The sequence below is a fragment of the Crinia signifera genome, unplaced genomic scaffold, assembly GCF_055691185.1.
Source record: "Crinia signifera unplaced genomic scaffold, ASM5569118v1 HAP2_SCAFFOLD_279, whole genome shotgun sequence".
NCBI lineage: Eukaryota > Metazoa > Chordata > Amphibia > Anura > Myobatrachidae > Crinia > Crinia signifera.
The window spans coordinates 100,777-126,003 of record NW_028142172.1 but is presented as its reverse complement, the minus strand read 5'-3'; the positions used below and the strand labels follow the sequence as shown (position 1 = coordinate 126,003).

The window sequence follows — 25,227 nt, the reverse complement described above, 5'->3', positions numbered from 1 at the left end:
CTGCGTTTTACTAAGCTCTATATACTGTGTATATACTCTTGCACCACACGATTTGCAGCAGTTACTCCAGCTGGGGATAATTAAAAAAAAAAAAAAAAAATACACGAGGCTGAGCTAAAGAGTTCTATAGTGGTGAATCACGCATCTTCCCTGACAGCTCTGCCACAGATTGCGCTGGCCCTATACAGAGGATGTAGGGCAGAACCGGCTGGGCGGTATGGTGCCACAGGTGAATGCGCCCCCCGGTTTACAGTGATTCATTGAAACGCGCACCAAAACGCTATATGCGCTATGAAGCGTTTATTAAAGAGTTGATACTTAACTTGTTTCATTATTCCCACTTCCAAGCACATCTGTAGAATTGTGAAGTGACTGAATTTAAGGGGCAAGCTACAACATTCTGGTGCACCTGTTGATGACTTACTGAAGGGCGCAGCCATCAGGCCACGCCGTGCGCTCACAGCTCTGTCGAGAGAGGGTGGGTGGCTCTGAAAAGAGCCTTTTGGGGGGAGAACAAGGGAGCGAGGATGCGGCGGTTCAGCCATTACTTCTTGGCCGGACTCTTGGCGGCTTTGGGTTTCGCTGCCTTCTTGGCCGGACTCTTGGCGGCCGCCTTCTTCGGCTTCACCGCTTTAGGCTTCTTTGGGCTTTTGGCAGCTGCAGCCGCCTTTGCTGGCTTCTTCACCTTCTTCGGGCTCTTGGCTGCACTCGGAGCTTTCTTGGGCTTCTTCGGGGATTTGGCCACTTTCTTTGCAGCAGGTTTCTTGGGCTTCAGAGACTTCTGGGCGACCTTCTTGCTCTCCGCCTGCTTCTTATTGAGCTTGAAGGAGCCGGAAGCGCCGGTGCCTTTCACCTGGGTGAGAGTTCCTTTGGTGACCAAACTTTTCACGCCCAGCTTCACGCGGCTGTTGTTCTTCTCCACATCGTAGCCTCCGGCAGCCAGAGCTTTCTTCAGGGCGGCAAGAGAAACCCCGCTGCGCTCTTTGGAGGCGGCCACGGTTTTCACGATCAGCTCGGATACGCTGGGTCCAGAAGACTTGGCGCTTTTCTTGGCTCCTCCAGCAGCTTTCTTTGGCTGCCTCTTCTTTTTGGCTGCGCCTTCTGAAGGCGGAACAGCAGCGGCGGCGGGTGCGGTCTCTGCCATGGTGCGGTTGGATAGATCAGCAACAACAACAAAAAAACGCGGTATCGTTAAGTCACACACAGTCAGTGCCCTGAGCAGCTGATGTCTCTTATATAACCTGCCGGATGTGCTGTGATTGGCTGATCAGAGGGGAGCGTTCTGTGCTCCTATTGGCGGAACAAGCAGCCGTGTAAACCTTGTCCTAGCTTTCGAGTTTCACAAGATCTGCTCTCGCCCTGTGTTTTGCTAGCGCAGAAAAGGTGCATTTTTTATGGCATGAGAGGAACAGAGGACCGGTTCTCTTCACCACCTTCGTACTCCAAGGTCTCCCCTAACACCATATGGCAACCGCTAGCTTAAGCGCTAAGAAGGAGGCCAGGATTAGCCAGTGGCAGCTGACCCGCACCAGGCTAGATGTGCCCGGCATGGAACACATCTCTCTTCTTCTGTGAGGAGAATATGTCCATTCGGGACTTTTTTGCCTCCTTCTAGTCCAGAGGATGACAAAAGTCGCCTGCGGGACACTTTGTGCAGGACAGGGCGCATATTCAAACGCATTTAGATGATTTGTGAACTCCTGTACACACATTTGGATAACACAGGCAGGTGGCATCATGGTACTGGCACACACACAGGCAGGTGGCTTCAAGGTAACGGCACTCTTGTCTAAAGAATTCTTGCTACTGTGACAAGGTCAAAATACTTTCTAGACTCGACTGCTGGGATTTTTGTTTTGGTTCTGAGGAGTTTGCTTGTCGCTTCCTGTAATAGCCCATACAGCTAGTACGATGGCTATGGTTATCTAGTCCCATGTCTTGCTGCAATGAAATGGACCTCTAGCCAAGAGGAATGACGTTACAGTACTTGGGTCAGTAGCTCAGATCGTGATTTTGGTGCCAGAACTGTTGAAAATCTCCAGTATGAGGAGGCGTCCAACACATTGGACCAGGGGGCCAGCCACGTGTTACATAAAGATGTCATCGTTAATCTAGCAGAGAGGGCAGCCGACATCCACACTCCACAAGAGCTCAGGTGGATAACACAGGCAGGAAGCATCCTCATATGTTATCTAGCCACTCTGGCTACAATGACAAGCTCAGGACACCTAGCATATTCCATTGTCTGGTATTGTTCTGGATGTGAGGAATGCTGGTGACACTGGCACTAAATTGTCTCAAAATAATCCATGTAGCTATGTGACATTCCATGGCCTCGCCACGTTGACACGGTTGTGTTTTGAAAAAGGCAGAGAAGGGAGCCAAAAGTAGAGATTAGATAAATAGAGGATAGAAAAAAAGGAAACATATTTGTAGGAAGAATACTTGAACATCAGTGGTGCACCAACAAATAACTGTTCGAAAATAATAGTGTTACTATATGGTTTTAGACCAAGTAGCGTCCTAATAAATGCAGCCAGCATGGATACTGTAGGTGCAGAGGGGCGCCTGATATGAAGCATGCGGTCCAGTGGTAAATCACCATGCTGGAGGAGAGACTGGCACCTTTTAGAGGACACCATGAGCAGTTAGGCCCACCAACTTGCTGGCCAAGATTAGAGAAAAAAAAATCAGCCAAACTGTGGAGAATTTATATATGGCAAAAAATATGTATTGGCAAAGATTTCCCCCAAGCAATTGTTCTTCTGCACAAGAAAGATGCCACACCGGATATCTATTTAAAATGCACAGTTGAAATTAGCACCTGGAGCAAAAGACTGAATAGCGAGCCCAAATTTAGTAGTACACTATATTGGCCCAATGGAAGCGGTGTGCGAGTATCATTATGATGAGCATCACATTAGACTTTACATTTTACAGAGGAGGATAGGAGGAGGGAGAGGACTACTTTGTCCGCTTTCTCTACCTGCTGCCTCATGTCCTGACTATCCCTTCCGTTCTTACTTCTTGCCTCAGGTCTCCTTACCTGTACATCTTGTCACCTGTCTGTCTCCCCCTCCTTCTAGATTGTAAGCTCCATAGAGCAGGGCCCTCTCCCCTCCTGTACTCACAGCACCCTTCTTACATTTCAATTACAGCTCTCTTACTCACCTGCAATCTACACCTGCATCTCTTCTCACTCACTTCCCTATATATCTGCTGTATTGTGTACCAAGAGATGTGCTGCTAATTGCTAATTGTGCTGTTTTTGATCTTCTGTCACTGTTATGTCTAGTTCTGTTTACCCTGTACTGTTCTAATATGTTCTATTTGTACGGCGCTGCGTACCACGTGTGGCGCCTTATAAATAAAAAATATGGTACTTGTTTCCTAGCACGCCACACCGATTTACATCGGGGTGGTCGTGTCGGAAAAATCGACCGATTTTGGACCCGATTTTTTTTTTGAATGAAATGTAAATCGGGTCCCTGGGACCCGATTTTACATTGAATTCAATGTAAAATATTCCCAACCCCCCCAAATGTCACGGCGTACACCCAACCCCACGATAGACGCCAACCCGAAGCGTGGCGAGCGCAGCGAGCCCGCGAGGGGCGGCGGTGCGCGTCCTCCGACCTTTTCATTCCCCTACTATCCACGTCGGCGTGGAGTTGAGAATAGAATAGTGTGGCGAGCGCAGCGAGCCACCGAGCCCGAAGCGTGGCGAGGGGACGCGTATAACTTCACAGGTATACGCGTCCCCTCGCAGGGCTCGCTGTGCTCGCCACGCTTCGGGCTTCGCCGACGTGGATAGTAGGGGAATGAAAAGGTCGGAGGACGCGCACCGCCGCCCCTCGCGGGCTCGCTGCGCTCGCCACGCTTCGGGTTGGCGTCTATCGTGGGGTGACGACGGGGACATCTATAATGTGAAATGGGTCATATTGGCCCATTTCACATTTTTCACATTTTTTCAAGATTTCAATGTTAAAAAATATTTTAACATTGAAGCCTATGGAAAAATCGGGGGCATCGCGTCGGGACCAATGTTAATTCGTCGGGACGAATGTTAATATTTTTTTAACATTGAAGTCTGAGGGGAAATCGGGGGCATCGCGTCGGTCGCGTCGGGACCATTGTTAACGGTCCCGACCGACGCGATGCCCCCGATATTGTCTCCTAGCCGGCAAAATGGACCTGATTTCAAAGGAAATCGGGTCCATCGTATGGATCGTGTACCTTAACTTAAAGGTACACGATCCATACGATTGTGGCCGTGCTAGGAAACAACAATCGTTTTTATTCTCTATTACTGTACACTCAGGTCTCTTGTATATTCATTGTTCTTATAGCCATATAATACCCTAGATCAGGGGTTCCCAATCTTTTTTGATTCACGGCACCCTAGAGAATCAGAATTTTTTTCATGGCACCCCTAGGTCCAAATTTTTTTTATTAGATTGGGTTTATATGCGATTCTTAGCGGCAGTTATGTGGTAAAGGGCAGGATTAGCTTCTGTTTGTACACATTGTATGATTGGCAGCCACCAGCACTGGTTTTGCTCATAAATAATTAACCATTCATAATTTGAGTTGGTCCTGGACCACCAAGCCGCGGCACCCCTGCAAGTGTCCCGAGGCACCCCAGGGAGCCACGGCACACAGTTTGGGAACCACTGCCCTAGATGGTTTGTGAACTCCGCTGACTGTCATAAAAATATTACCCCCCCCCCCCCCCCCCCTTTAATTGTCATGGGGAAATGGAAATTAACTAATAGACTGTGCATCAATATAAATCCAGTTCTAACAACAATATACGTGTTATGTGATTATTATTTGCACCGAGAGCATCTTCACTGTAAACCTCAATACGATCTAGACTAGAAAGTGTCCACAGAGAAAGTAAAAGCGGAAAATAGAGTAATATTACATTTACTTTCTCAGTTTTCTGACATTCACCTTGTGGTCTAAGTGGATACTTTGTCACAGATTGATATCACTAATGTTTTAATAGAATAGTAGCAATACTATAACAATGTTTCCCATTAGTATCATACATGCGGTACTTTTAATTATTTTCAAAGCCACTCAGACAATATGAGAACAGAGCTAGCTCTAACATATGCAGAGAGCAGTACTAGGGGGGAGTAGGACAGTTCCCCAGGGCCCCCGTATTTTAGGGGACCCTCTGTCCGGAGCTGCTCTGCTCCTGCTGTCAAACCTAAAAAGCCTCCACCGCCAGCAGCAGCGGAGGTTGGAGAGAGGCAGCAGATAGAGAGGAGTCCTGGATTGGAGTCCCAGCCTTCGTGTGTCCTTCTCTCCCTCCCTGAGGTAAGTGTGGCGGTGGGACTGGGGAGGGCACGGTGTGTGGGCTGACCGAGGGCTTAATCCGGCTCTGAGTCTGACCTCATAAATATATATATATTTTTTCTGCTTCGGCGATCCATCAGTGATCGTAATACTGTGAAAGTGCCATGCTCTGCAGATACTGTGACCTGTTGTTGTTACAGCAATCTCATAGTACGATCTCCCGGGTTTCAGACACCTGTAAGGCACTTCTATTGTTCCCATGCAGTACTTTCCCCGCCCATGGTAGCTATGGTATGTAATGTAATATAATATGTTTACGTTTATTTTCCAAAACGCTTTAGCCCAGAGTTCCTTGTTGTGATGGTGCAATGTAGTATCACCGCCGTGTGCTATGCATATAAGGGACCATTGGGTCGGTGTCCCTTCTCGCTCGGATCATGATGCCAGAACATACTTCTCGTTCATTCTGGTGACTAACACGTGACCTAACCTCCTCGCGTCATTTCGTTCCCGCGCCCGCCTGTTCTATACAATAAAGGGAGAAAACGGAACGTCATAGAGGACTCGTTTGAAAACGAGAATGCCAATCAGGAGGGTGGATGCCCTTAGCTCACCCAATGACAGCGCAGCACTGTGTATAAATGGAGATGGCAGCGGCTGAATTCGATTCACTTTTCTTTCTACAGAACAGACAGAGGTGCTGAAGTGCGTGTTGAAGAAGGATGGCCAGGACAAAGCAAACCGCTCGCAAATCTACTGGCGGGAAAGCTCCCCGCAAGCAGCTAGCAACCAAGGCTGCCCGGAAAAGCGCCCCAGCTACCGGCGGCGTGAAGAAGCCTCACCGCTACCGACCCGGGACTGTGGCTCTCCGTGAGATCCGCCGCTACCAGAAATCCACCGAGCTGCTCATCCGCAAGCTGCCCTTCCAGCGCCTGGTGCGTGAGATCGCCCAGGACTTCAAGACCGACCTGCGCTTCCAGAGCTCTGCTGTCATGGCCCTGCAAGAGGCCAGCGAAGCTTATCTGGTGGGGCTCTTCGAGGACACCAACCTGTGCGCCATCCACGCCAAGAGGGTGACCATCATGCCAAAAGACATCCAGCTGGCCCGCAGGATCCGTGGGGAGAGGGCATAGATACTTGGCACTCCTAGAAACCCAACAACGACAACAAAGGCTCTTTTCAGAGCCACCAAATCTTTCTAAACGAGCTATAGCATCAATGACATAGTAGTGTTCACACTGGAGGCATGGTAAGGTGCCCGGTTGTCCGCTAAAGGCCTTAATTACCAGACACACAGCTTGTGTTCGCCTTCCGTCCTTCACAACATGGGGCACTATAAAAAAAAAAAAAAAAATCTGTATACGTATACAGACTTGAGCATAAGTTACATTACTAGCTATTATAATTGGACATTCTTTCATATATATATATATATATATATATATATATATATATATATATATATATTTATATGAGACTTAAGCATAAGGTACATTACTGGCTCAAGCCTCGGCTGTTTCTTATCTTCTCCGTGATTTGTCACCAGCCTGTTACTTGCACGACACAGGCACAATCTTCATCTATCCAGGGGAACGAACAGACTACCGGCCTTCACAGTAAACGATTGATGTTAAGTACAAGAAAAGTCTCAGTTCTAGCTCCTTCATCTCTTTCCAGGGCTAGGCACAAGTCTCCCTTCAGATAAGCGGGGCATGTTACGCGGGACGGTAATGCAATTTCACTACACACGTTAAACTCAATTTACGTCCCTGTTGTTAAGCGTAGAAAGGCCACAGTGGCACTTACACCTGTCCCGCTAATTCGGGCGAATAACTTCCATGTATACATTTTAAACATGAATCAGCTCTTTAAGGTCGGGGTGGGTGGCTCTGAAAAGAGCCTTTGTGTTTTAGGTAAAATATTTTTTTGCCGTTGAATTACTTGCTCTTAGCTGGCTTGTGGCTCTCGGTCTTCTTGGGCAGCAGCACTGCCTGGATGTTAGGCAGAACACCTCCCTGGGCGATGGTCACCCCACCGAGCAGCTTGTTGAGCTCTTCGTCGTTGCGTACAGCCAGCTGCAGGTGGCGGGGGATGATGCGGGTCTTCTTGTTGTCGCGGGCAGCGTTTCCGGCAAGCTCCAGAATCTCAGCCGTCAGATATTCCAGCACCGCGGCCAGGTAGACCGGGGCACCGGCACCCACTCGTTCCGCATAGTTTCCCTTCCTTAACAGACGATGCACGCGACCAACTGGGAACTGGAGACCAGCCCTGGATGAACGAGTCTTGGCCTTAGCCCGGGTTTTGCCGCCTTGTTTACCTCTTCCAGACATAATAGCTAACGGAGCAAAAAAGCTTTACAAATACAGATGGAAACCTGCAAAAGTGTAAGTGTAAAATACCGCCCTCCTCTTATATACTCAGTTACCCGATGCTGTCTGCTCTGTGATTGGCCTGCTTACAAATTAACCAATGCAGCTCAAGTTTATCCACAGACCAATCCGTATCTGAAGGGTGGAGTCAACGATGCTGCTTTTCGTCACACGACAATTCTACCCAATAGAGTAGCTTACAGCAGCGATGCCTCGTTTGCATAAGATCCCTATAAATAGAGCAGCTATAGCCGACGTACGGCACTTTTGCACACAGTCATTTCTTCTCGAATTTGAAGCGGTTATTTGTTGATAAGCTACAATGCCTGATCCAGCAAAGTCTGCGCCGGCGCCCAAGAAGGGCTCTAAGAAAGCGGTGACCAAGACCCAGAAGAAGGATGGGAAGAAGCGTAGAAAGACCAGGAAGGAGAGTTACGCCATTTACGTGTACAAGGTGCTGAAGCAGGTGCACCCTGATACCGGCATCTCCTCCAAGGCTATGGGCATCATGAACTCCTTTGTCAACGATATCTTTGAGCGCATTGCTGGGGAAGCTTCCCGCCTGGCTCACTACAACAAGCGCTCCACCATCACCTCCAGGGAGATCCAGACCGCCGTACGTCTGCTGCTGCCTGGAGAGCTGGCCAAGCACGCCGTGTCCGAGGGCACCAAGGCCGTCACCAAGTACACCAGCGCCAAGTAATCTCCCCTTCTCCCACCCACACCAACACAAAGGCTCTTTTCAGAGCCACCCACCTTCTCTCTAATCGAGCTGTAACTATGATGGTTTTTGCTGTGTCCAGGCTCACGGGATAAGTGCACACCGACAGACATAACTGACTTGTGACGTACCCTCTAGCTATTGTTAACCCTACTGGTTCAGAAAAAAAAAAGTGCCTTTACTTACCACTTGCAAAGCTGCATTCTGTAGTTATCTTTCTAGGATCTGAATCCAGTTTCAAATATAGGACCGGTTCGTTACATTGCATATGTCACTGGTTAAATAAATAAATAGAAAAAGAAAAGATACATGCGACCCATAGGGCAGCAATGTTCCCCGTGTGCAGCTGCCGAAAATCGAAAGCATTCTGTTGGATGGAAACGTTGCAAAGTACTGTTAAATTGTAACAGTTGGTGCCTTTAAACATCACATTCGAATTTTCGATGAGCACCGTTGCCAATGGATCACTGTCTTTCTAAATGAAGGGTGCAGTATGTTAACGTAGCTCTATTGTACCCAGTTACTTCTGTGACTCGGTTCCGTTTCGATGCATTTAATTAAGGGTGAACACGTAATTCCTGCTCAGGCAAACTCGGTTCCCACTGTAACACACACACACACACACACACACACCGAGTCCGGGAGCTATGGAAACGTTACAGTAGTTGTGATTATCAGAAGCAGTTTCCCAGTGGGAATGTTTTTGGTGATGTTTTTAATTTCCCGCCGATATCTGAGCGACTCTCATTGTGTGGGTCCTTTGTCGTTACCAATTCCCCCACTTTCAAAGTGAACATATACAATGTATCTATATCTATTCCACGTATAATAAAATGTAAAAAAAATAAAACTATTATCGTCGGGACCGGTCTGGTCATTACGTTTCATCCACACAAATATTCACCACAACGTAGCTGAATAGTTTAGTTCTCTAATCAAGCTGAAATGTTACACTGGGTATTAATCAAGCTGAAATGTTACACTGGGTATTAACGAAGAAAACAATACCAAGAGAGCAGTTCATATAAATCTAAACATAAAACAATATCTTCTAGTAATGAACGAAAGGAAAACAATAAAAGGGTTGTGCTTATGAACGAATGGCAAGGCGATACAAGACTCCGCCTTTAAGTCCAAGTCACCCATCAGGTCCGCTCTTCCACTTTATAAAAGCCGCTGACAGGAAACTATACTCATTCTTACTGTTTGTCACAGAAGGATTTTTGAGAATGTCTGGAAGAGGTAAAGGCGGAAAGGGGCTCGGCAAAGGAGGCGCTAAGCGTCACAGGAAGGTTCTCCGTGACAACATCCAGGGCATTACCAAGCCTGCCATCCGTCGTCTAGCTAGGCGAGGGGGTGTTAAGCGTATCTCTGGACTCATCTACGAGGAGACCCGCGGTGTGCTGAAGGTGTTTCTGGAGAATGTCATTCGTGATGCCGTCACCTACACCGAGCACGCCAAGAGGAAGACTGTGACCGCTATGGACGTGGTCTATGCTCTGAAACGCCAGGGCCGTACTCTCTATGGGTTCGGGGGTTAAATTCCCAGGAGCATCTCACTCAGTCACCCACACACAAAGGCCCTTTTCAGGGCCACCCATCTTTTCTACGAGAGCGCTGTTACATCCTCCCTGTGTAATGCGGCTATTTGCCGGGTCCTAATATGAATTCATTCCCTCACACTAGCCGCACCGTTAGTGGATGCAGGCAGTGAGGTGCCACGGGTGCAGTGGTTCCTTTTTAGTGTCGGTGATTGTGTAATTTGGTAATCCGCAATTTGTTGACAGGGTTGCGGTACAAACCACGCTGGTAGCGACCACTGCACAGAGGCATATACGTTTTCCGGACAATTGTGTTTGAAAGGGTCACGATGAACGCAGATTTAACAACGATCCAGTCCGCCTTTCTCTGCGTTTTACTAAGCTCTATATACTGTGTATAAACCCTTGCACCTCACGATTTGCAGCAGTTACTCCAGCTGGGGATAATAAAAAAAAAAAAAAAAAAATACGAGGCTGAGCTAAAGAGTTCTATAGTGGTGAATCACGCATCTTCCCTGACAGCTCTGCCACAGATTGCGCTGGCCCTATACAGAGGATGTAGGGCAGAACCGGCTGGGAGGTATGGTGCCACAGGTGAATGCGCCCCCCGGTTTACAGTGATTCATTGAAACGCGCACCAAAACGCTATATGCGCTATGAAGCGTTTATTAAAGAGTTGATACTTAACTTGTTTCATTATTCCCACTTCCAAGCACATCTGTCGAATTGTGAAGTGACTGAATTTAAGGGGCAAGCTACAACATTCTGGTGCACCTGTTGATTACTTACTGAAGGGCGCAGCCATCAGGCCACGCCGTGCGCTCACAGCTCTGTCGAGAGAGGGTGGGTGGCTCTGAAAAGAGCCTTTTGGGGGGAGAACAAGGGAGCGAGGATGCGGCGGTTCAGCCATTACTTCTTTGCCGCGGCTTTCTTGGGCTTGGCTGCCTTCTTGGCCGGACTTTTTGCGGCTTTGGGCTTCGCCGCCTTCTTGGCCGGACTCTTGGCGGCTTTGGGTTTCGCTGCCTTCTTGGCCGGACTCTTGGCGGCCGCCTTCTTCGGCTTCACCGCTTTAGGCTTCTTTGGGCTTTTGGCAGCTGCAGCCGCCTTTGCTGGCTTCTTCACCTTCTTCGGGCTCTTGGCTGCACTCGGAGCTTTCTTGGGCTTCTTCGGGGATTTGGCCACTTTCTTTGCAGCAGGTTTCTTGGGCTTCAGAGACTTCTGGGCGACCTTCTTGCTCTCCGCCTGCTTCTTATTGAGCTTGAAGGAGCCGGAAGCGCCGGTGCCTTTCACCTGGGTGAGAGTTCCTTTGGTGACCAAACTTTTCACGCCCAGCTTCACGCGGCTGTTGTTCTTCTCCACATCGTAGCCTCCGGCAGCCAGAGCTTTCTTCAGGGCGGCAAGAGAAACCCCGCTGCGCTCTTTGGAGGCGGCCACGGTTTTCACGATCAGCTCGGATACGCTGGGTCCAGAAGACTTGGCGCTTTTCTTGGCTCCTCCAGCAGCTTTCTTTGGCTGCCTCTTCTTTTTGGCTGCGCCTTCTGAAGGCGGAACAGCAGCGGCGGCGGGTGCGGTCTCTGCCATGGTGCGGTTGGATAGATCAGCAACAACAACAAAAAAACGCGGTATCGTTAAGTCACACACAGTCAGTGCCCTGAGCAGCTGATGTCTCTTATATAACCTGCCGGATGTGCTGTGATTGGCTGATCAGAGGGGAGCGTTCTGTGCTCCTATTGGCGGAACAAGCAGCCGTGTAAACCTTGTCCTAGCTTTCGAGTTTCACAAGATCTGCTCTCGCCCTGTGTTTTGCTAGCGCAGAAAAGGTGCATTTTTTATGGCATGAGAGGAACAGAGGACCGGTTCTCTTCACCACCTTCGTACTCCAAGGTCTCCCCTAACACCATATGGCAACCGCTAGCTTAAGCGCTAAGAAGGAGGCCAGGATTAGCCAGTGGCAGCTGACCCGCACCAGGCTAGATGTGCCCGGCATGGAACACATCTCTCTCCTTCTGTGAGGAGAATATGTCCATTCGGGACTTTTTTGCCTCCTTCTAGTCCAGAGGATGACAAAAGTCGCCTGCGGGACACTTTGTGCAGGACAGGGAGCATATTCAAACGCATTTAGATGATTTGTGAACTCCTGTACACACATTTGGATAACACAGGCAGGTGGCATCATGGTACTGGCACACACACAGGCAGGTGGCTTCAAGGTAACGGCACTCTTGTCTAAAGAATTCTTGCTACTGTGACAAGGTCAAAATACTTTCTAGACTCGACTGCTGGGATTTTTGTTTTGGTTCTGAGGAGTTTGCTTGTCGCTTCCTGTAATAGCCCATACAGCTAGTACGATGGCTATGGTTATCTAGTCCCATGTCTTGCTGCAATGAAATGGACCTCTAGCCAAGAGGAATGACGTTACAGTACTTGGGTCAGTAGCTCAGATCGTGATTTTGGTGCCAGAACTGTTGAAAATCTCCAGTATGAGGAGGCGTCCAACACATTGGACCAGGGGGCCAGCCATGTGTTACATAAAGATGTCATCGTTAATCTAGCAGAGAGGGCAGCCGACATCCACACTCCACAAGAGCTCAGGTGGATAACACAGGCAGGAAGCATCCTCATATGTTATCTAGCCACTCTGGCTACAATGACAAGCTCAGGACACCTAGCATATTCCATTGTCTGGTATTGTTCTGGATGTGAGGAATGCTGGTGACACTGGCACTAAATTGTCTCAAAATAATCCATGTAGCTATGTGACATTCCATGGCCTCGCCACGTTGACACGGTTGTGTTTTGAAAAAGGCAGAGAAGGGAGCCGAAAGTAGAGATTAGATAAATAGAGGATAGAAAAAAAGGAAACATATTTGTAGGAAGAATACTTGAACATCAGTGGTGCACCAACAAATAACTGTTCGAAAATAATAGTGTTACTATATGTTTTTTTAGACCAAGTAGCGTCCTAATAAATGCAGCCAGCATGGATACTGTAGGTGCAGAGGGGCGCCTGATATGAAGCATGCGGTCCAGTGGTAAATCACCATGCTGGAGGAGAGACTGGCACCTTTTAGAGGACACCATGAGCAGTTAGGCCCACCAACTTGCTGGCCAAGATTAGAGAAAAAAATCAGCCAAACTGTGGAGAATTTATATATGGCAAAAAATATGTATTGGCAAAGATTTCCCCCAAGCAATTGTTCTTCTGCACAAGAAAGATGCCACACCGGATATCTATTTAAAATGCACAGTTGAAATTAGCACCTGGAGCAAAAGACTGAATAGCGAGCCCAAATTTAGTAGTACACTATATTGGCCCAATGGAAGCGGTGTGCGAGTATCATTATGATGAGCATCACATTAGACTTTACATTTTACAGAGGAGGATAGGAGGAGGGAGAGGACTACTTTGTCCGCTTTCTCTACCTGCTGCCTCATGTCCTGACTATCCATGCCGTTCTTACTTCTTGCCTCAGGTCTCCTTACCCAGCCTTCGTGTGTCCTTCTCTCCCTCCCTGAGGTAAGTGTGGCGGTGGGACTGGGGAGGGCACGGTGTGTGGGCTGACCGAGGGCTTAATCCGGCTCTGAGTCTGACCTCATAAATATATATATATTTTTTCTGCTTCGGCGATCCATCAGTGATCGTAATACTGTGAAAGTGCCATGCTCTGCAGATACTGTGACCTGTTGTTGTTACAGCAATCTCATAGTACGATCTCCCGGGTTTCAGACACCTGTAAGGCACTTCTATTGTTCCCATGCAGTACTTTCCCCGCCCATGGTAGCTATGGTATGTAATGTAATATAATATGTTTACGTTTATTTTCCAAAACGCTTTAGCCCAGAGTTCCTTGTTGTGATGGTGCAATGTAGTATCACCGCCGTGTGCTATGCATATAAGGGACCATTGGGTCGGTGTCCCTTCTCGCTCGGATCATGATGCCAGCACATACTTCTCGTTCATTCTGGTGACTAACACGTGACCTAACCTCCTCGCGTCATTTCGTTCCCGCGCCCGCCTGTTCTATACAATAAAGGGAGAAAACGGAACGTCATAGAGGACTCGTTTGAAAACGAGAATGACTTTGCCAATCAGGAGGGTGGATGCCCTTAGCTCACCCAATGACAGCGCAGCACTGTGTATAAATGGAGATGGCAGCGGCTGAATTCGATTCACTTTTCTTTCTACAGAACAGACTGAGGTGCTGAAGTGCGTGTTGAAGAAGGATGGCCAGGACAAAGCAAACCGCTCGCAAATCTACTGGCGGGAAAGCTCCCCGCAAGCAGCTAGCAACCAAGGCTGCCCGGAAAAGCGCCCCAGCTACCGGCGGCGTGAAGAAGCCTCACCGCTACCGACCCGGGACTGTGGCTCTCCGTGAGATCCGCCGCTACCAGAAATCCACCGAGCTTCTCATCCGCAAGCTGCCCTTCCAGCGCCTGGTGCGTGAGATCGCCCAGGACTTCAAGACCGACCTGCGCTTCCAGAGCTCTGCTGTCATGGCCCTGCAAGAGGCCAGCGAAGCTTATCTGGTGGGGCTCTTCGAGGACACCAACCTGTGCGCCATCCACGCCAAGAGGGTGACCATCATGCCAAAAGACATCCAGCTGGCCCGCAGGATCCGTGGGGAGAGGGCATAGATACTTGGCACTTCTAGAAACCCAACAACGACAACAAAGGCTCTTTTCAGAGCCACCAAATCTTTCTAAACGAGCTATAGCATCAATGACATAGTAGTGTTCACACTGGAGGCATGGTAAGGTGCCCGGTTGTCCGCTAAAGGCCTTAATTACCAGACACACAGCTTGTGTTCGCCTTCCGTCCTTCACAACATGGGGCACTTTAAAAAAAAAAAAAATCTGTATACGTATACAGACTTGAGCATAAGTTACATTACTAGCTATTATAATTGGACATTCTTTCATATATATATATATATATATATATTTATATGAGACTTAAGCATAAGGTACATTACTGGCTCAAGCCTCGGCTGTTTCTTATCTTCTCCGTGATTTGTCACCAGCCTGTTACTTGCACGAAACAGGCACAATCTTCATCTATCCAGGGAACGAACAGACTACCGGCCTTCACAGTAAAACGACTGATGTTAAGTACAAGAAAAGTCTCAGTTCTAGCTCCTTCATCTCTTTCCAGGGCTAGGCACAAGTCTCCCTTCAGATAAGCGGGGCATGTTACGCGGGACGGTAATGCAATATCACTACACACGTTAAACTCAATTTACGTCCCTGTTGTTAAGCGTAGAAAGGCCACAGTGGCACTTACACCTGTCCCGCTAATTCGGGCGAATAACTTCCATGTATACATTTTAAACATGAATCAGCTCTTTAAGGTCGGGGTGGGTGGCTCTGAAAAGAGCCTTTGTGTTTTAGGTAAAGTATTTTTTTGCCGTTGAATTACTTGCTCTTAGCTAGGCTCTCGGTCTTCTTGGGCAGCAGCACTGCCTGGATGTTAGGCAGAACACCTCCCTGGGCGATGGTCACCCCACCGAGCAGCTTGTTGAGCTCTTCGTCGTTGCGTACAGCCAGCTGCAGGTGGCGGGGGATGATGCGGGTCTTCTTGTTGTCGCGGGCAGCGTTTCCGGCAAGCTCCAGAATCTCAGCCGTCAGATATTCCAGCACCGCGGCCAGGTAGACCGGGGCACCGGCACCCACTCGTTCCGCATAGTTTCCCTTCCTTAACAGACGATGCACGCGACCAACTGGGAACTGGAGACCAGCCCTGGATGAACGAGTCTTGGCCTTAGCCCGGGTTTTGCCGCCTTGTTTACCTCTTCCAGACATAATAGCTAACGGAGCAAAAAAGCTTTACAAATACAGATGGAAACCTGCGAAAGTGTAAGTGTAAAATACCGCCCTCCTCTTATATACTCAGCTACCCGATGCTGTCTGCTCTGTGATTGGCCTGCTTACAAATTAACCAATGCAGCTCAAGTTTATCCACAGACCAATCCGTATCTGAAGGGTTGAGTCAACGATGCTGCTTTTCGTCACACGACAATTCTACCCAATAGAGTAGCTTACAGCAGCGATGCCTCGTTTGCATAAGATCCCTATAAATAGAGCAGCTATAGCCGACGTACGGCACTTTTGCACACAGTCATTTCTTCTCGAATTTGAAGCGGTTATTTGTTGATAAGCTACAATGCCTGATCCAGCAAAGTCTGCGCCGGCGCCCAAGAAGGGCTCTAAGAAAGCGGTGACCAAGACCCAGAAGAAGGATGGGAAGAAGCGTAGAAAGACCAGGAAGGAGAGTTACGCCATTTACGTGTACAAGGTGCTGAAGCAGGTGCACCCTGATACCGGCATCTCCTCCAAGGCTATGGGCATCATGAACTCCTTTGTCAACGATATCTTTGAGCGCATTGCTGGGGAAGCTTCCCGCCTGGCTCACTACAACAAGCGCTCCACCATCACCTCCAGGGAGATCCAGACCGCCGTACGTCTGCTGCTGCCTGGAGAGCTGGCCAAGCACGCCGTGTCCGAGGGCACCAAGGCCGTCACCAAGTACACCAGCGCCAAGTAATCTCCCCTTCTCCCACCCACACCAACACAAAGGCTCTTTTCAGAGCCACCCACCTTCTCTCTAATCGAGCTGTAACTATGATGGTTTTTGCTGTGTCCAGGCTCACGGGATAAGTGCACACCGACAGACATAACTGACTTGTGACGTACCCTCTAGCTATTGTTAACCCTACTGGTTCAGAAAAAAAAAAAGTGCCTTTACTTACCACTTGCAAAGCTGCATTCTGTAGTTATCTTTCTAGGATCTGAATCCAGTTTCAAATATAGGACCGGTTCGTTACATTGCATATGTCACTGGTTAAATAAATAAATAGAAAAAGAAAAGATACATGCGACCCATAGGGCAGCAATGTTCCCCGTGTGCAGCTGCCGAAAATCGAAAGCATTCTGTTGGATGGAAACGTTGCAAAGTACTGTTAAATTGTAACAGTTGGTGCCTTTAAACATCACATTCGAATTTTCGATGAGCACCGTTGCCAATGGATCACTGTCTTTCTAAATGAAGGGTGCAGTATGTTAACGTAGCTCTATTGTACCCAGTTACTTCTGTGACTCGGTTCCGTTTCGATGCATTTAATTAAGGGTGAACACGTAATTCCTGCTCAGGCAAACTCGGTTCCCACTGTAACACACACACACACACACACACACCGAGTCCGGGAGCTATGGAAACGTTACAGTAGTTGTGATTATCAGAAGCAGTTTCCCAGTGGGAATGTTTTTGGTGATGTTTTTAATTTCCCGCCGATATCTGAGCGACTCTCATTGTGTGGGTCCTTTGTCGTTACCAATTCCCCCACTTTCAAAGTGAACATATACAATGTATCTATATCTATTCCACGTATAATAAAATGTAAAAAAAAATAAAACTATTATCGTCGGGACCGGTCTGGTCATTACGTTTCATCCACACAAATATTCACCACAACGTAGCTGAATAGTTTAGTTCTCTAATCAAGCTGAAATGTTACACTGGGTATTAATCAAGCTGAAATGTTACACTGGGTATTAACGAAGAAAACAATACCAAGAGAGCAGTTCATATAAATCTAAACATAAAACAATATCTTCTAGTAATGAACGAAAGGAAAACAATAAAAGGGTTGTGCTTATGAACGAATGGCAAGGCGATACAAGACTCCGCCTTTAAGTCCAAGTCACCCATCAGGTCCGCTCTTCCACTTTATAAAAGCCGCTGACAGGAAACTATACTCATTCTTACTGTTTGTCACAGAAGGATTTTTGAGAATGTCTGGAAGAGGTAAAGGCGGAAAGGGGCTCGGCAAAGGAGGCGCTAAGCGTCACAGGAAGGTTCTCCGTGACAACATCCAGGGCATTACCAAGCCTGCCATCCGTCGTCTAGCTAGGCGAGGGGGTGTTAAGCGTATCTCTGGACTCATCTACGAGGAGACCCGCGGTGTGCTGAAGGTGTTTCTGGAGAATGTCATTCGTGATGCCGTCACCTACACCGAGCACGCCAAGAGGAAGACTGTGACCGCTATGGACGTGGTCTATGCTCTGAAACGCCAGGGCCGTACTCTCTATGGGTTCGGGGGTTAAATTCCCAGGAGCATCTCACTCAGTCACCCACACACAAAGGCCCTTTTCAGGGCCACCCATCTTTTCTACGAGAGCGCTGTTACATCCTCCCTGTGTAATGCGGCTATTTGCCGGGTCCTAATATGAATTCATTCCCTCACACTAGCCGCACCGTTAGTGGATGCAGGCAGTGAGGTGCCACGGGTGCAGTGGTTCCTTTTTAGTGTCGGTGATTGTGTAATTTGGTAATCCGCAATTTGTTGACAGGGTTGCGGTACAAACCACGCTGGTAGCGACCACTGCACAGAGGCATATACGTTTTCCGGACAATTGTGTTTGAAAGGGTCACGATGAACGCAGATTTAACAACGATCCAGTCCGCCTTTCTCTGCGTTTTACTAAGCTCTATATACTGTGTATAAACCCTTGCACCTCACGATTTGCAGCAGTTACTCCAGCTGGGGATAATAAAAAAAAAAAAAAAAAAAATACGAGGCTGAGCTAAAGAGTTCTATAGTGGTGAATCACGCATCTTCCCTGACAGCTCTGCCACAGATTGCGCTGGCCCTATACAGAGGATGTAGGGCAGAACCGGCTGGGAGGTATGGTGCCACAGGTGAATGCGCCCCCCGGTTTACAGTGATTCATTGAAACGCGCACCAAAACGCTATATGCGCTATGAAGCGTTTATTAAAGAGTTGATACTTAACTTGTTTCATTATTCCCACTTCCAAGCACATCTGTCGAATTGTGAAGTGACTGAATTTAAGGGGCAAGCTACAACATTCTGGTGCACCTGTTGATTACTTACTGAAGGGCGCAGCCATCAGGCCACGCCGTGCGCTCACAGCTCTGTCGAGAGAGGGTGGGTGGCTCTGAAAAGAGCCTTTTGGGGGGAGAACAAGGGAGCGAGGATGCGGCGGTTCAGCCATTACTTCTTTGCCGCGGCTTTCTTGGGCTTGGCTGCCTTCTTGGCCGGACTTTTTGCGGCTTTGGGCTTCGCCGCCTTCTTGGCCGGACTCTTGGCGGCTTTGGGTTTCGCTGCCTTCTTGGCCGGACTCTTGGCGGCCGCCTTCTTCGGCTTCACCGCTTTAGGCTTCTTTGGGCTTTTGGCAGCTGCAGCCGCCTTTGCTGGCTTCTTCACCTTCTTCGGGCTCTTGGCTGCACTCGGAGCTTTCTTGGGCTTCTTCGGGGATTTGGCCACTTTCTTTGCAGCAGGTTTCTTGGGCTTCAGAGACTTCTGGGCGACCTTCTTGCTCTCCGCCTGCTTCTTATTGAGCTTGAAGGAGCCGGAAGCGCCGGTGCCTTTCACCTGGGTGAGAGTTCCTTTGGTGACCAAACTTTTCACGCCCAGCTTCACGCGGCTGTTGTTCTTCTCCACATCGTAGCCTCCGGCAGCCAGAGCTTTCTTCAGGGCGGCAAGAGAAACCCCGCTGCGCTCTTTGGAGGCGGCCACGGTTTTCACGATCAGCTCGGATACGCTGGGTCCAGAAGACTTGGCGCTTTTCTTGGCTCCTCCAGCAGCTTTCTTTGGCTGCCTCTTCTTTTTGGCTGCGCCTTCTGAAGGCGGAACAGCAGCGGCGGCGGGTGCGGTCTCTGCCATGGTGCGGTTGGATAGATCAGCAACAACAACAAAAAAACGCGGTATCGTTAAGTCACACACAGTCAGTGCCCTGAGCAGCTGATGTCTCTTATATAACCTGCCGGATGTGCTGTGATTGGCTGATCAGAGGGGAGCGTTCTGTGCTCCTATTGGCGGAACAAGCAGCCGTGTAAACCTTGTCCTAGCTTTCGAGTTTCACAAGATCTGCTCTCGCCCTGTGTTTTGCTAGCGCAGAAAAGGTGCATTTTTTATGGCATGAGAGGAACAGAGGACCGGTTCTCTTCACCACCTTCGTACTCCAAGGTCTCCCCTAACACCATATGGCAACCGCTAGCTTAAGCGCTAAGAAGGAGGCCAGGATTAGCCAGTGGCAGCTGACCCGCACCAGGCTAGATGTGCCCGGCATGGAACACATCTCTCTTCTTCTGTGAGGAGAATATGTCCATTCGGGACTTTTTTGCCTCCTTCTAGTCCAGAGGATGACAAAAGTCGCCTGCGGGACACTTTGTGCAGGACAGGGCGCATATTCAAACGCATTTAGATGATTTGTGAACTCCTGTACACACATTTGGATAACACAGGCAGGTGGCATCATGGTACTGGCACACACACAGGCAGGTGGCTTCAAGGTAACGGCACTCTTGTCTAAAGAATTCTTGCTACTGTGACAAGGTCAAAATACTTTCTAGACTCGACTGCTGGGATTTTTGTTTTGGTTCTGAGGAGTTTGCTTGTCGCTTCCTGTAATAGCCCATACAGCTAGTACGATGGCTATGGTTATCTAGTCCCATGTCTTGCTGCAATGAAATGGACCTCTAGCCAAGAGGAATGACGTTACAGTACTTGGGTCAGTAGCTCAGATCGTGATTTTGGTGCCAGAACTGTTGAAAATCTCCAGTATGAGGAGGCGTCCAACACATTGGACCAGGGGGCCAGCCACGTGTTACATAAAGATGTCATCGTTAATCTAGCAGAGAGGGCAGCCGACATCCACACTCCACAAGAGCTCAGGTGGATAACACAGGCAGGAAGCATCCTCATATGTTATCTAGCCACTCTGGCTACAATGACAAGCTCAGGACACCTAGCATATTCCATTGTCTGGTATTGTTCTGGATGTGAGGAATGCTGGTGACACTGGCACTAAATTGTCTCAAAATAATCCATGTAGCTATGTGACATTCCATGGCCTCGCCACGTTGACACGGTTGTGTTTTGAAAAAGGCAGAGAAGGGAGCCAAAAGTAGAGATTAGATAAATAGAGGATAGAAAAAAAGGAAACATATTTGTAGGAAGAATACTTGAACATCAGTGGTGCACCAACAAATAACTGTTCGAAAATAATAGTGTTACTATATGGTTTTAGACCAAGTAGCGTCCTAATAAATGCAGCCAGCATGGATACTGTAGGTGCAGAGGGGCGCCTGATATGAAGCATGCGGTCCAGTGGTAAATCACCATGCTGGAGGAGAGACTGGCACCTTTTAGAGGACACCATGAGCAGTTAGGCCCACCAACTTGCTGGCCAAGATTAGAGAAAAAAAAATCAGCCAAACTGTGGAGAATTTATATATGGCAAAAAATATGTATTGGCAAAGATTTCCCCCAAGCAATTGTTCTTCTGCACAAGAAAGATGCCACACCGGATATCTATTTAAAATGCACAGTTGAAATTAGCACCTGGAGCAAAAGACTGAATAGCGAGCCCAAATTTAGTAGTACACTATATTGGCCCAATGGAAGCGGTGTGCGAGTATCATTATGATGAGCATCACATTAGACTTTACATTTTACAGAGGAGGATAGGAGGAGGGAGAGGACTACTTTGTCCGCTTTCTCTACCTGCTGCCTCATGTCCTGACTATCCCTTCCGTTCTTACTTCTTGCCTCAGGTCTCCTTACCTGTACATCTTGTCACCTGTCTGTCTCCCCCTCCTTCTAGATTGTAAGCTCCATAGAGCAGGGCCCTCTCCCCTCCTGTACTCACAGCACCCTTCTTACATTTCAATTACAGCTCTCTTACTCACCTGCAATCTACACCTGCATCTCTTCTCACTCACTTCCCTATATATCTGCTGTATTGTGTACCAAGAGATGTGCTGCTAATTGCTAATTGTGCTGTTTTTGATCTTCTGTCACTGTTATGTCTAGTTCTGTTTACCCTGTACTGTTCTAATATGTTCTATTTGTACGGCGCTGCGTACCACGTGTGGCGCCTTATAAATAAAAAATATGGTACTTGTTTCCTAGCACGCCACACCGATTTACATCGGGGTGGTCGTGTCGGAAAAATCGACCGATTTTGGACCCGATTTTTTTTTTGAATGAAATGTAAATCGGGTCCCTGGGACCCGATTTTACATTGAATTCAATGTAAAATATTCCCAACCCCCCCAAATGTCACGGCGTACACCCAACCCCACGATAGACGCCAACCCGAAGCGTGGCGAGCGCAGCGAGCCCGCGAGGGGCGGCGGTGCGCGTCCTCCGACCTTTTCATTCCCCTACTATCCACGTCGGCGTGGAGTTGAGAATAGAATAGTGTGGCGAGCGCAGCGAGCCACCGAGCCCGAAGCGTGGCGAGGGGACGCGTATAACTTCACAGGTATACGCGTCCCCTCGCAGGGCTCGCTGTGCTCGCCACGCTTCGGGCTTCGCCGACGTGGATAGTAGGGGAATGAAAAGGTCGGAGGACGCGCACCGCCGCCCCTCGCGGGCTCGCTGCGCTCGCCACGCTTCGGGTTGGCGTCTATCGTGGGGTGACGACGGGGACATCTATAATGTGAAATGGGTCATATTGGCCCATTTCACATTTTTCACATTTTTTCAAGATTTCAATGTTAAAAAATATTTTAACATTGAAGCCTATGGAAAAATCGGGGGCATCGCGTCGGGACCAATGTTAATTCGTCGGGACGAATGTTAATATTTTTTAACATTGAAGTCTGAGGGGAAATCAGGGGCATCGCGTCGGTCGCGTCGGGACCATTGTTAACGGTCCCGACCGACGCGATGCCCCCGATATTGTCTCCTAGCCGGCAAAATGGACCTGATTTCAAAGGAAATCGGGTCCATCGTATGGATCGTGTACCTTAACTTAAAGGTACACGATCCATACGATTGTGGCCGTGCTAGGAAACAACAATCGTTTTTATTCTCTATTACTGTACACTCAGGTCTCTTGTATATTCATTGTTCTTATAGCCATATAATACCCTAGATCAGGGGTTCCCAATCTTTTTTGATTCACGGCACCCTAGAGAATCAGAATTTTTTTCATGGCACCCCTAGGTCCAAATTTTTTTTATTAGATTGGGTTTATATGCGATTCTTAGCGGCAGTTATGTGGTAAAGGGCAGGATTAGCTTCTGTTTGTACACATTGTATGATTGGCAGCCACCAGCACTGGTTTTGCTCATAAATAATTAACCATTCATAATTTGAGTTGGTCCTGGACCACCAAGCCGCGGCACCCCTGCAAGTGTCCCGAGGCACCCCAGGGAGCCACGGCACACAGTTTGGGAACCACTGCCCTAGATGGTTTGTGAACTCCGCTGACTGTCATAAAAATATTACCCCCCCCCCCCCCTTTAATTGTCATGGGGAAATGGAAATTAACTAATAGACTGTGCATCAATATAAATCCAGTTCTAACAACAATATACGTGTTATGTGATTATTATTTGCACCGAGAGCATCTTCACTGTAAACCTCAATACGATCTAGACTAGAAAGTGTCCACAGAGAAAGTAAAAGCGGAAAATAGAGTAATATTACATTTACTTTCTCAGTTTTCTGACATTCACCTTGTGGTCTAAGTGGATACTTTGTCACAGATTGATATCACTAATGTTTTAATAGAATAGTAGCAATACTATAACAATGTTTCCCATTAGTATCATACATGCGGTACTTTTAATTATTTTCAAAGCCACTCAGACAATATGAGAACAGAGCTAGCTCTAACATATGCAGAGAGCAGTACTAGGGGGGAGTAGGACAGTTCCCCAGGGCCCCCGTATTTTAGGGGACCCTCTGTCCGGAGCTGCTCTGCTCCTGCTGTCAAACCTAAAAAAGCCTCCACCGCCAGCAGCAGCGGAGGTTGGAGAGAGGCAGCAGATAGAGAGGAGTCCTGGATTGGATTCCCAGCCTTCGTGTGTCCTTCTCTCCCTCCCTGAGGTAAGTGTGGCGGTGGGACTGGGGAGGGCACGGTGTGCCGAGGGCTTAATCCGGCTCTGAGTCTGACCTCATAAATATATTTTTTTTTCTGCTTCGGCGATCCATCAGTGATCGTAATACTGTGAAAGTGCCATGCTCTGCAGATACTGTGACCTGTTGTTGTTACAGCAATCTCATAGTACGATCTCCCGGGTTTCAGACACCTGTAAGGCACTTCTATTGTTCCCATGCAGTACTTTCCCCGCCCATGGTAGCTATGGTATGTAATGTAATATAATATGTTTACGTTTATTTTCCAAAACGCTTTAGCCCAGAGTTCCTTGTTGTGATGGTGCAATGTAGTATCACCGCCGTGTGCTATGCATATAAGGGACCATTGGGTCGGTGTCCCTTCTCGCTCGGATCATGATGCCAGAACATACTTCTCGTTCATTCTGGTGACTAACACGTGACCTAACCTCCTCGCGTCATTTCGTTCCCGCGCCCGCCTGTTCTATACAATAAAGGGAGAAAACGGAACGTCATAGAGGACTCGTTTGAAAACGAGAATGCCAATCAGGAGGGTGGATGCCCTTAGCTCACCCAATGACAGCGCAGCACTGTGTATAAATGGAGATGGCAGCGGCTGAATTCGATTCACTTTTCTTTCTACAGAACAGACAGAGGTGCTGAAGTGCGTGTTGAAGAAGGATGGCCAGGACAAAGCAAACCGCTCGCAAATCTACTGGCGGGAAAGCTCCCCGCAAGCAGCTAGCAACCAAGGCTGCCCGGAAAAGCGCCCCAGCTACCGGCGGCGTGAAGAAGCCTCACCGCTACCGACCCGGGACTGTGGCTCTCCGTGAGATCCGCCGCTACCAGAAATCCACCGAGCTGCTCATCCGCAAGCTGCCCTTCCAGCGCCTGGTGCGTGAGATCGCCCAGGACTTCAAGACCGACCTGCGCTTCCAGAGCTCTGCTGTCATGGCCCTGCAAGAGGCCAGCGAAGCTTATCTGGTGGGGCTCTTCGAGGACACCAACCTGTGCGCCATCCACGCCAAGAGGGTGACCATCATGCCAAAAGACATCCAGCTGGCCCGCAGGATCCGTGGGGAGAGGGCATAGATACTTGGCACTCCTAGAAACCCAACAACGACAACAAAGGCTCTTTTCAGAGCCACCAAATCTTTCTAAACGAGCTATAGCATCAATGACATAGTAGTGTTCACACTGGAGGCATGGTAAGGTGCCCGGTTGTCCGCTAAAGGCCTTAATTACCAGACACACAGCTTGTGTTCGCCTTCCGTCCTTCACAACATGGGGCACTATAAAAAAAAAAAAAAAAATCTGTATACGTATACAGACTTGAGCATAAGTTACATTACTAGCTATTATAATTAAACATTCTTTCATATATATGAGACTTAAGCATAAGGTACATTACTGGCTCAA

At 48.4% G+C, this 25,227-nt stretch overlaps 12 protein-coding genes across 14 annotated transcripts; 7 read left to right on the top strand and 5 right to left on the bottom strand.

The window, feature by feature from the left end:
* Window positions 1–544: 544 nt before the first annotated feature.
* LOC146054822 (histone H1.11R-like) lies at window positions 545–1,190 on the bottom strand. Its single transcript, XM_083168121.1, has one exon. The coding sequence runs from the start codon at window positions 1,142–1,144 to the stop codon at window positions 545–547; it is 600 nt and encodes a 199-aa protein (XP_083024247.1). The 5' UTR covers window positions 1,145–1,190.
* Window positions 1,191–6,029: 4,839 nt separating this feature from the next.
* On the top strand, window positions 6,030–6,609 carry LOC146054801 (histone H3). Its single transcript, XM_083168103.1, has one exon. The coding sequence runs from the start codon at window positions 6,030–6,032 to the stop codon at window positions 6,438–6,440; it is 411 nt and encodes a 136-aa protein (XP_083024229.1). The 3' UTR covers window positions 6,441–6,609.
* A 635-nt stretch (window positions 6,610–7,244) lies between these two features.
* On the bottom strand, window positions 7,245–7,637 carry LOC146054856 (histone H2A type 1). The gene has a single exon (XM_083168163.1). The coding sequence runs from the start codon at window positions 7,635–7,637 to the stop codon at window positions 7,245–7,247; it is 393 nt and encodes a 130-aa protein (XP_083024289.1).
* Window positions 7,638–7,998: 361 nt separating this feature from the next.
* On the top strand, window positions 7,999–8,379 carry LOC146054874 (histone H2B 1.1). Its single transcript, XM_083168179.1, has one exon. The coding sequence runs from the start codon at window positions 7,999–8,001 to the stop codon at window positions 8,377–8,379; it is 381 nt and encodes a 126-aa protein (XP_083024305.1).
* A 1,247-nt stretch (window positions 8,380–9,626) lies between these two features.
* Window positions 9,627–9,938, top strand: LOC146054813 (histone H4). The gene has a single exon (XM_083168113.1). The coding sequence runs from the start codon at window positions 9,627–9,629 to the stop codon at window positions 9,936–9,938; it is 312 nt and encodes a 103-aa protein (XP_083024239.1).
* Window positions 9,939–10,847: 909 nt separating this feature from the next.
* Window positions 10,848–11,590, bottom strand: LOC146054834 (histone H1-like). 2 transcript variants are annotated; one of them, XM_083168141.1, is made up of 2 exons: window positions 10,920–11,590; window positions 10,848–10,886 (listed from the first exon to the last, which is right to left on the bottom strand). In XM_083168141.1, the coding sequence occupies exons 1-2, from the start codon at window positions 11,517–11,519 to the stop codon at window positions 10,848–10,850; spliced, it is 639 nt and encodes a 212-aa protein (XP_083024267.1). In that variant the 5' UTR covers window positions 11,520–11,590. The 2 variants fall into 2 exon arrangements, with proteins under 2 accessions (XP_083024267.1, XP_083024266.1); XM_083168140.1 differs by having other exon boundaries at window positions 10,848–11,590.
* Window positions 11,591–14,162: 2,572 nt separating this feature from the next.
* On the top strand, window positions 14,163–14,628 carry LOC146054789 (histone H3). Its single transcript, XM_083168093.1, has one exon. The coding sequence runs from the start codon at window positions 14,163–14,165 to the stop codon at window positions 14,571–14,573; it is 411 nt and encodes a 136-aa protein (XP_083024219.1). The 3' UTR covers window positions 14,574–14,628.
* A 722-nt stretch (window positions 14,629–15,350) lies between these two features.
* Window positions 15,351–15,737, bottom strand: LOC146054821 (histone H2A type 1-like). Its single transcript, XM_083168120.1, has one exon. The coding sequence runs from the start codon at window positions 15,735–15,737 to the stop codon at window positions 15,351–15,353; it is 387 nt and encodes a 128-aa protein (XP_083024246.1).
* Window positions 15,738–16,098: 361 nt separating this feature from the next.
* Window positions 16,099–16,479, top strand: LOC146054873 (histone H2B 1.1). The gene has a single exon (XM_083168178.1). It carries the CDS (start codon window positions 16,099–16,101, stop codon window positions 16,477–16,479), a length of 381 nt encoding a protein of 126 aa, XP_083024304.1.
* Window positions 16,480–17,726: 1,247 nt separating this feature from the next.
* Window positions 17,727–18,038, top strand: LOC146054814 (histone H4). Its single transcript, XM_083168114.1, has one exon. It carries the CDS (start codon window positions 17,727–17,729, stop codon window positions 18,036–18,038), a length of 312 nt encoding a protein of 103 aa, XP_083024240.1.
* A 910-nt stretch (window positions 18,039–18,948) lies between these two features.
* Window positions 18,949–19,691, bottom strand: LOC146054824 (histone H1-like). Of its 2 annotated transcripts, XM_083168124.1 has the most exons (2): window positions 19,021–19,691; window positions 18,949–18,987 (listed from the first exon to the last, which is right to left on the bottom strand). In XM_083168124.1, the coding sequence occupies exons 1-2, from the start codon at window positions 19,618–19,620 to the stop codon at window positions 18,949–18,951; spliced, it is 639 nt and encodes a 212-aa protein (XP_083024250.1). In that variant the 5' UTR covers window positions 19,621–19,691. The 2 variants fall into 2 exon arrangements, with proteins under 2 accessions (XP_083024250.1, XP_083024249.1); XM_083168123.1 differs by having other exon boundaries at window positions 18,949–19,691.
* Window positions 19,692–24,489: 4,798 nt separating this feature from the next.
* LOC146054786 (histone H3) lies at window positions 24,490–25,069 on the top strand. The gene has a single exon (XM_083168091.1). It carries the CDS (start codon window positions 24,490–24,492, stop codon window positions 24,898–24,900), a length of 411 nt encoding a protein of 136 aa, XP_083024217.1. The 3' UTR covers window positions 24,901–25,069.
* Window positions 25,070–25,227: the final 158 nt, after the last annotated feature.

Coding starts and splice junctions, on each gene's coding strand:
- LOC146054786 (XM_083168091.1), top strand. CDS start 24,490: ATGGCCAGGACAAAGCAAACCGCTCGCAAATCTACTGGCGGGAAAGCT.
- LOC146054874 (XM_083168179.1), top strand. CDS start 7,999: ATGCCTGATCCAGCAAAGTCTGCGCCGGCGCCCAAGAAGGGCTCTAAG.
- LOC146054856 (XM_083168163.1), bottom strand. CDS start 7,637: ATGTCTGGAAGAGGTAAACAAGGCGGCAAAACCCGGGCTAAGGCCAAG.
- LOC146054824 (XM_083168123.1), bottom strand. CDS start 19,620: ATGGCAGAGACCGCACCCGCCGCCGCTGCTGTTCCGCCTTCAGAAGGC.
- LOC146054873 (XM_083168178.1), top strand. CDS start 16,099: ATGCCTGATCCAGCAAAGTCTGCGCCGGCGCCCAAGAAGGGCTCTAAG.
- LOC146054814 (XM_083168114.1), top strand. CDS start 17,727: ATGTCTGGAAGAGGTAAAGGCGGAAAGGGGCTCGGCAAAGGAGGCGCT.
- LOC146054821 (XM_083168120.1), bottom strand. CDS start 15,737: ATGTCTGGAAGAGGTAAACAAGGCGGCAAAACCCGGGCTAAGGCCAAG.
- LOC146054789 (XM_083168093.1), top strand. CDS start 14,163: ATGGCCAGGACAAAGCAAACCGCTCGCAAATCTACTGGCGGGAAAGCT.
- LOC146054822 (XM_083168121.1), bottom strand. CDS start 1,144: ATGGCAGAGACCGCACCCGCCGCCGCTGCTGTTCCGCCTTCAGAAGGC.
- LOC146054834 (XM_083168140.1), bottom strand. CDS start 11,519: ATGGCAGAGACCGCACCCGCCGCCGCTGCTGTTCCGCCTTCAGAAGGC.
- LOC146054813 (XM_083168113.1), top strand. CDS start 9,627: ATGTCTGGAAGAGGTAAAGGCGGAAAGGGGCTCGGCAAAGGAGGCGCT.
- LOC146054801 (XM_083168103.1), top strand. CDS start 6,030: ATGGCCAGGACAAAGCAAACCGCTCGCAAATCTACTGGCGGGAAAGCT.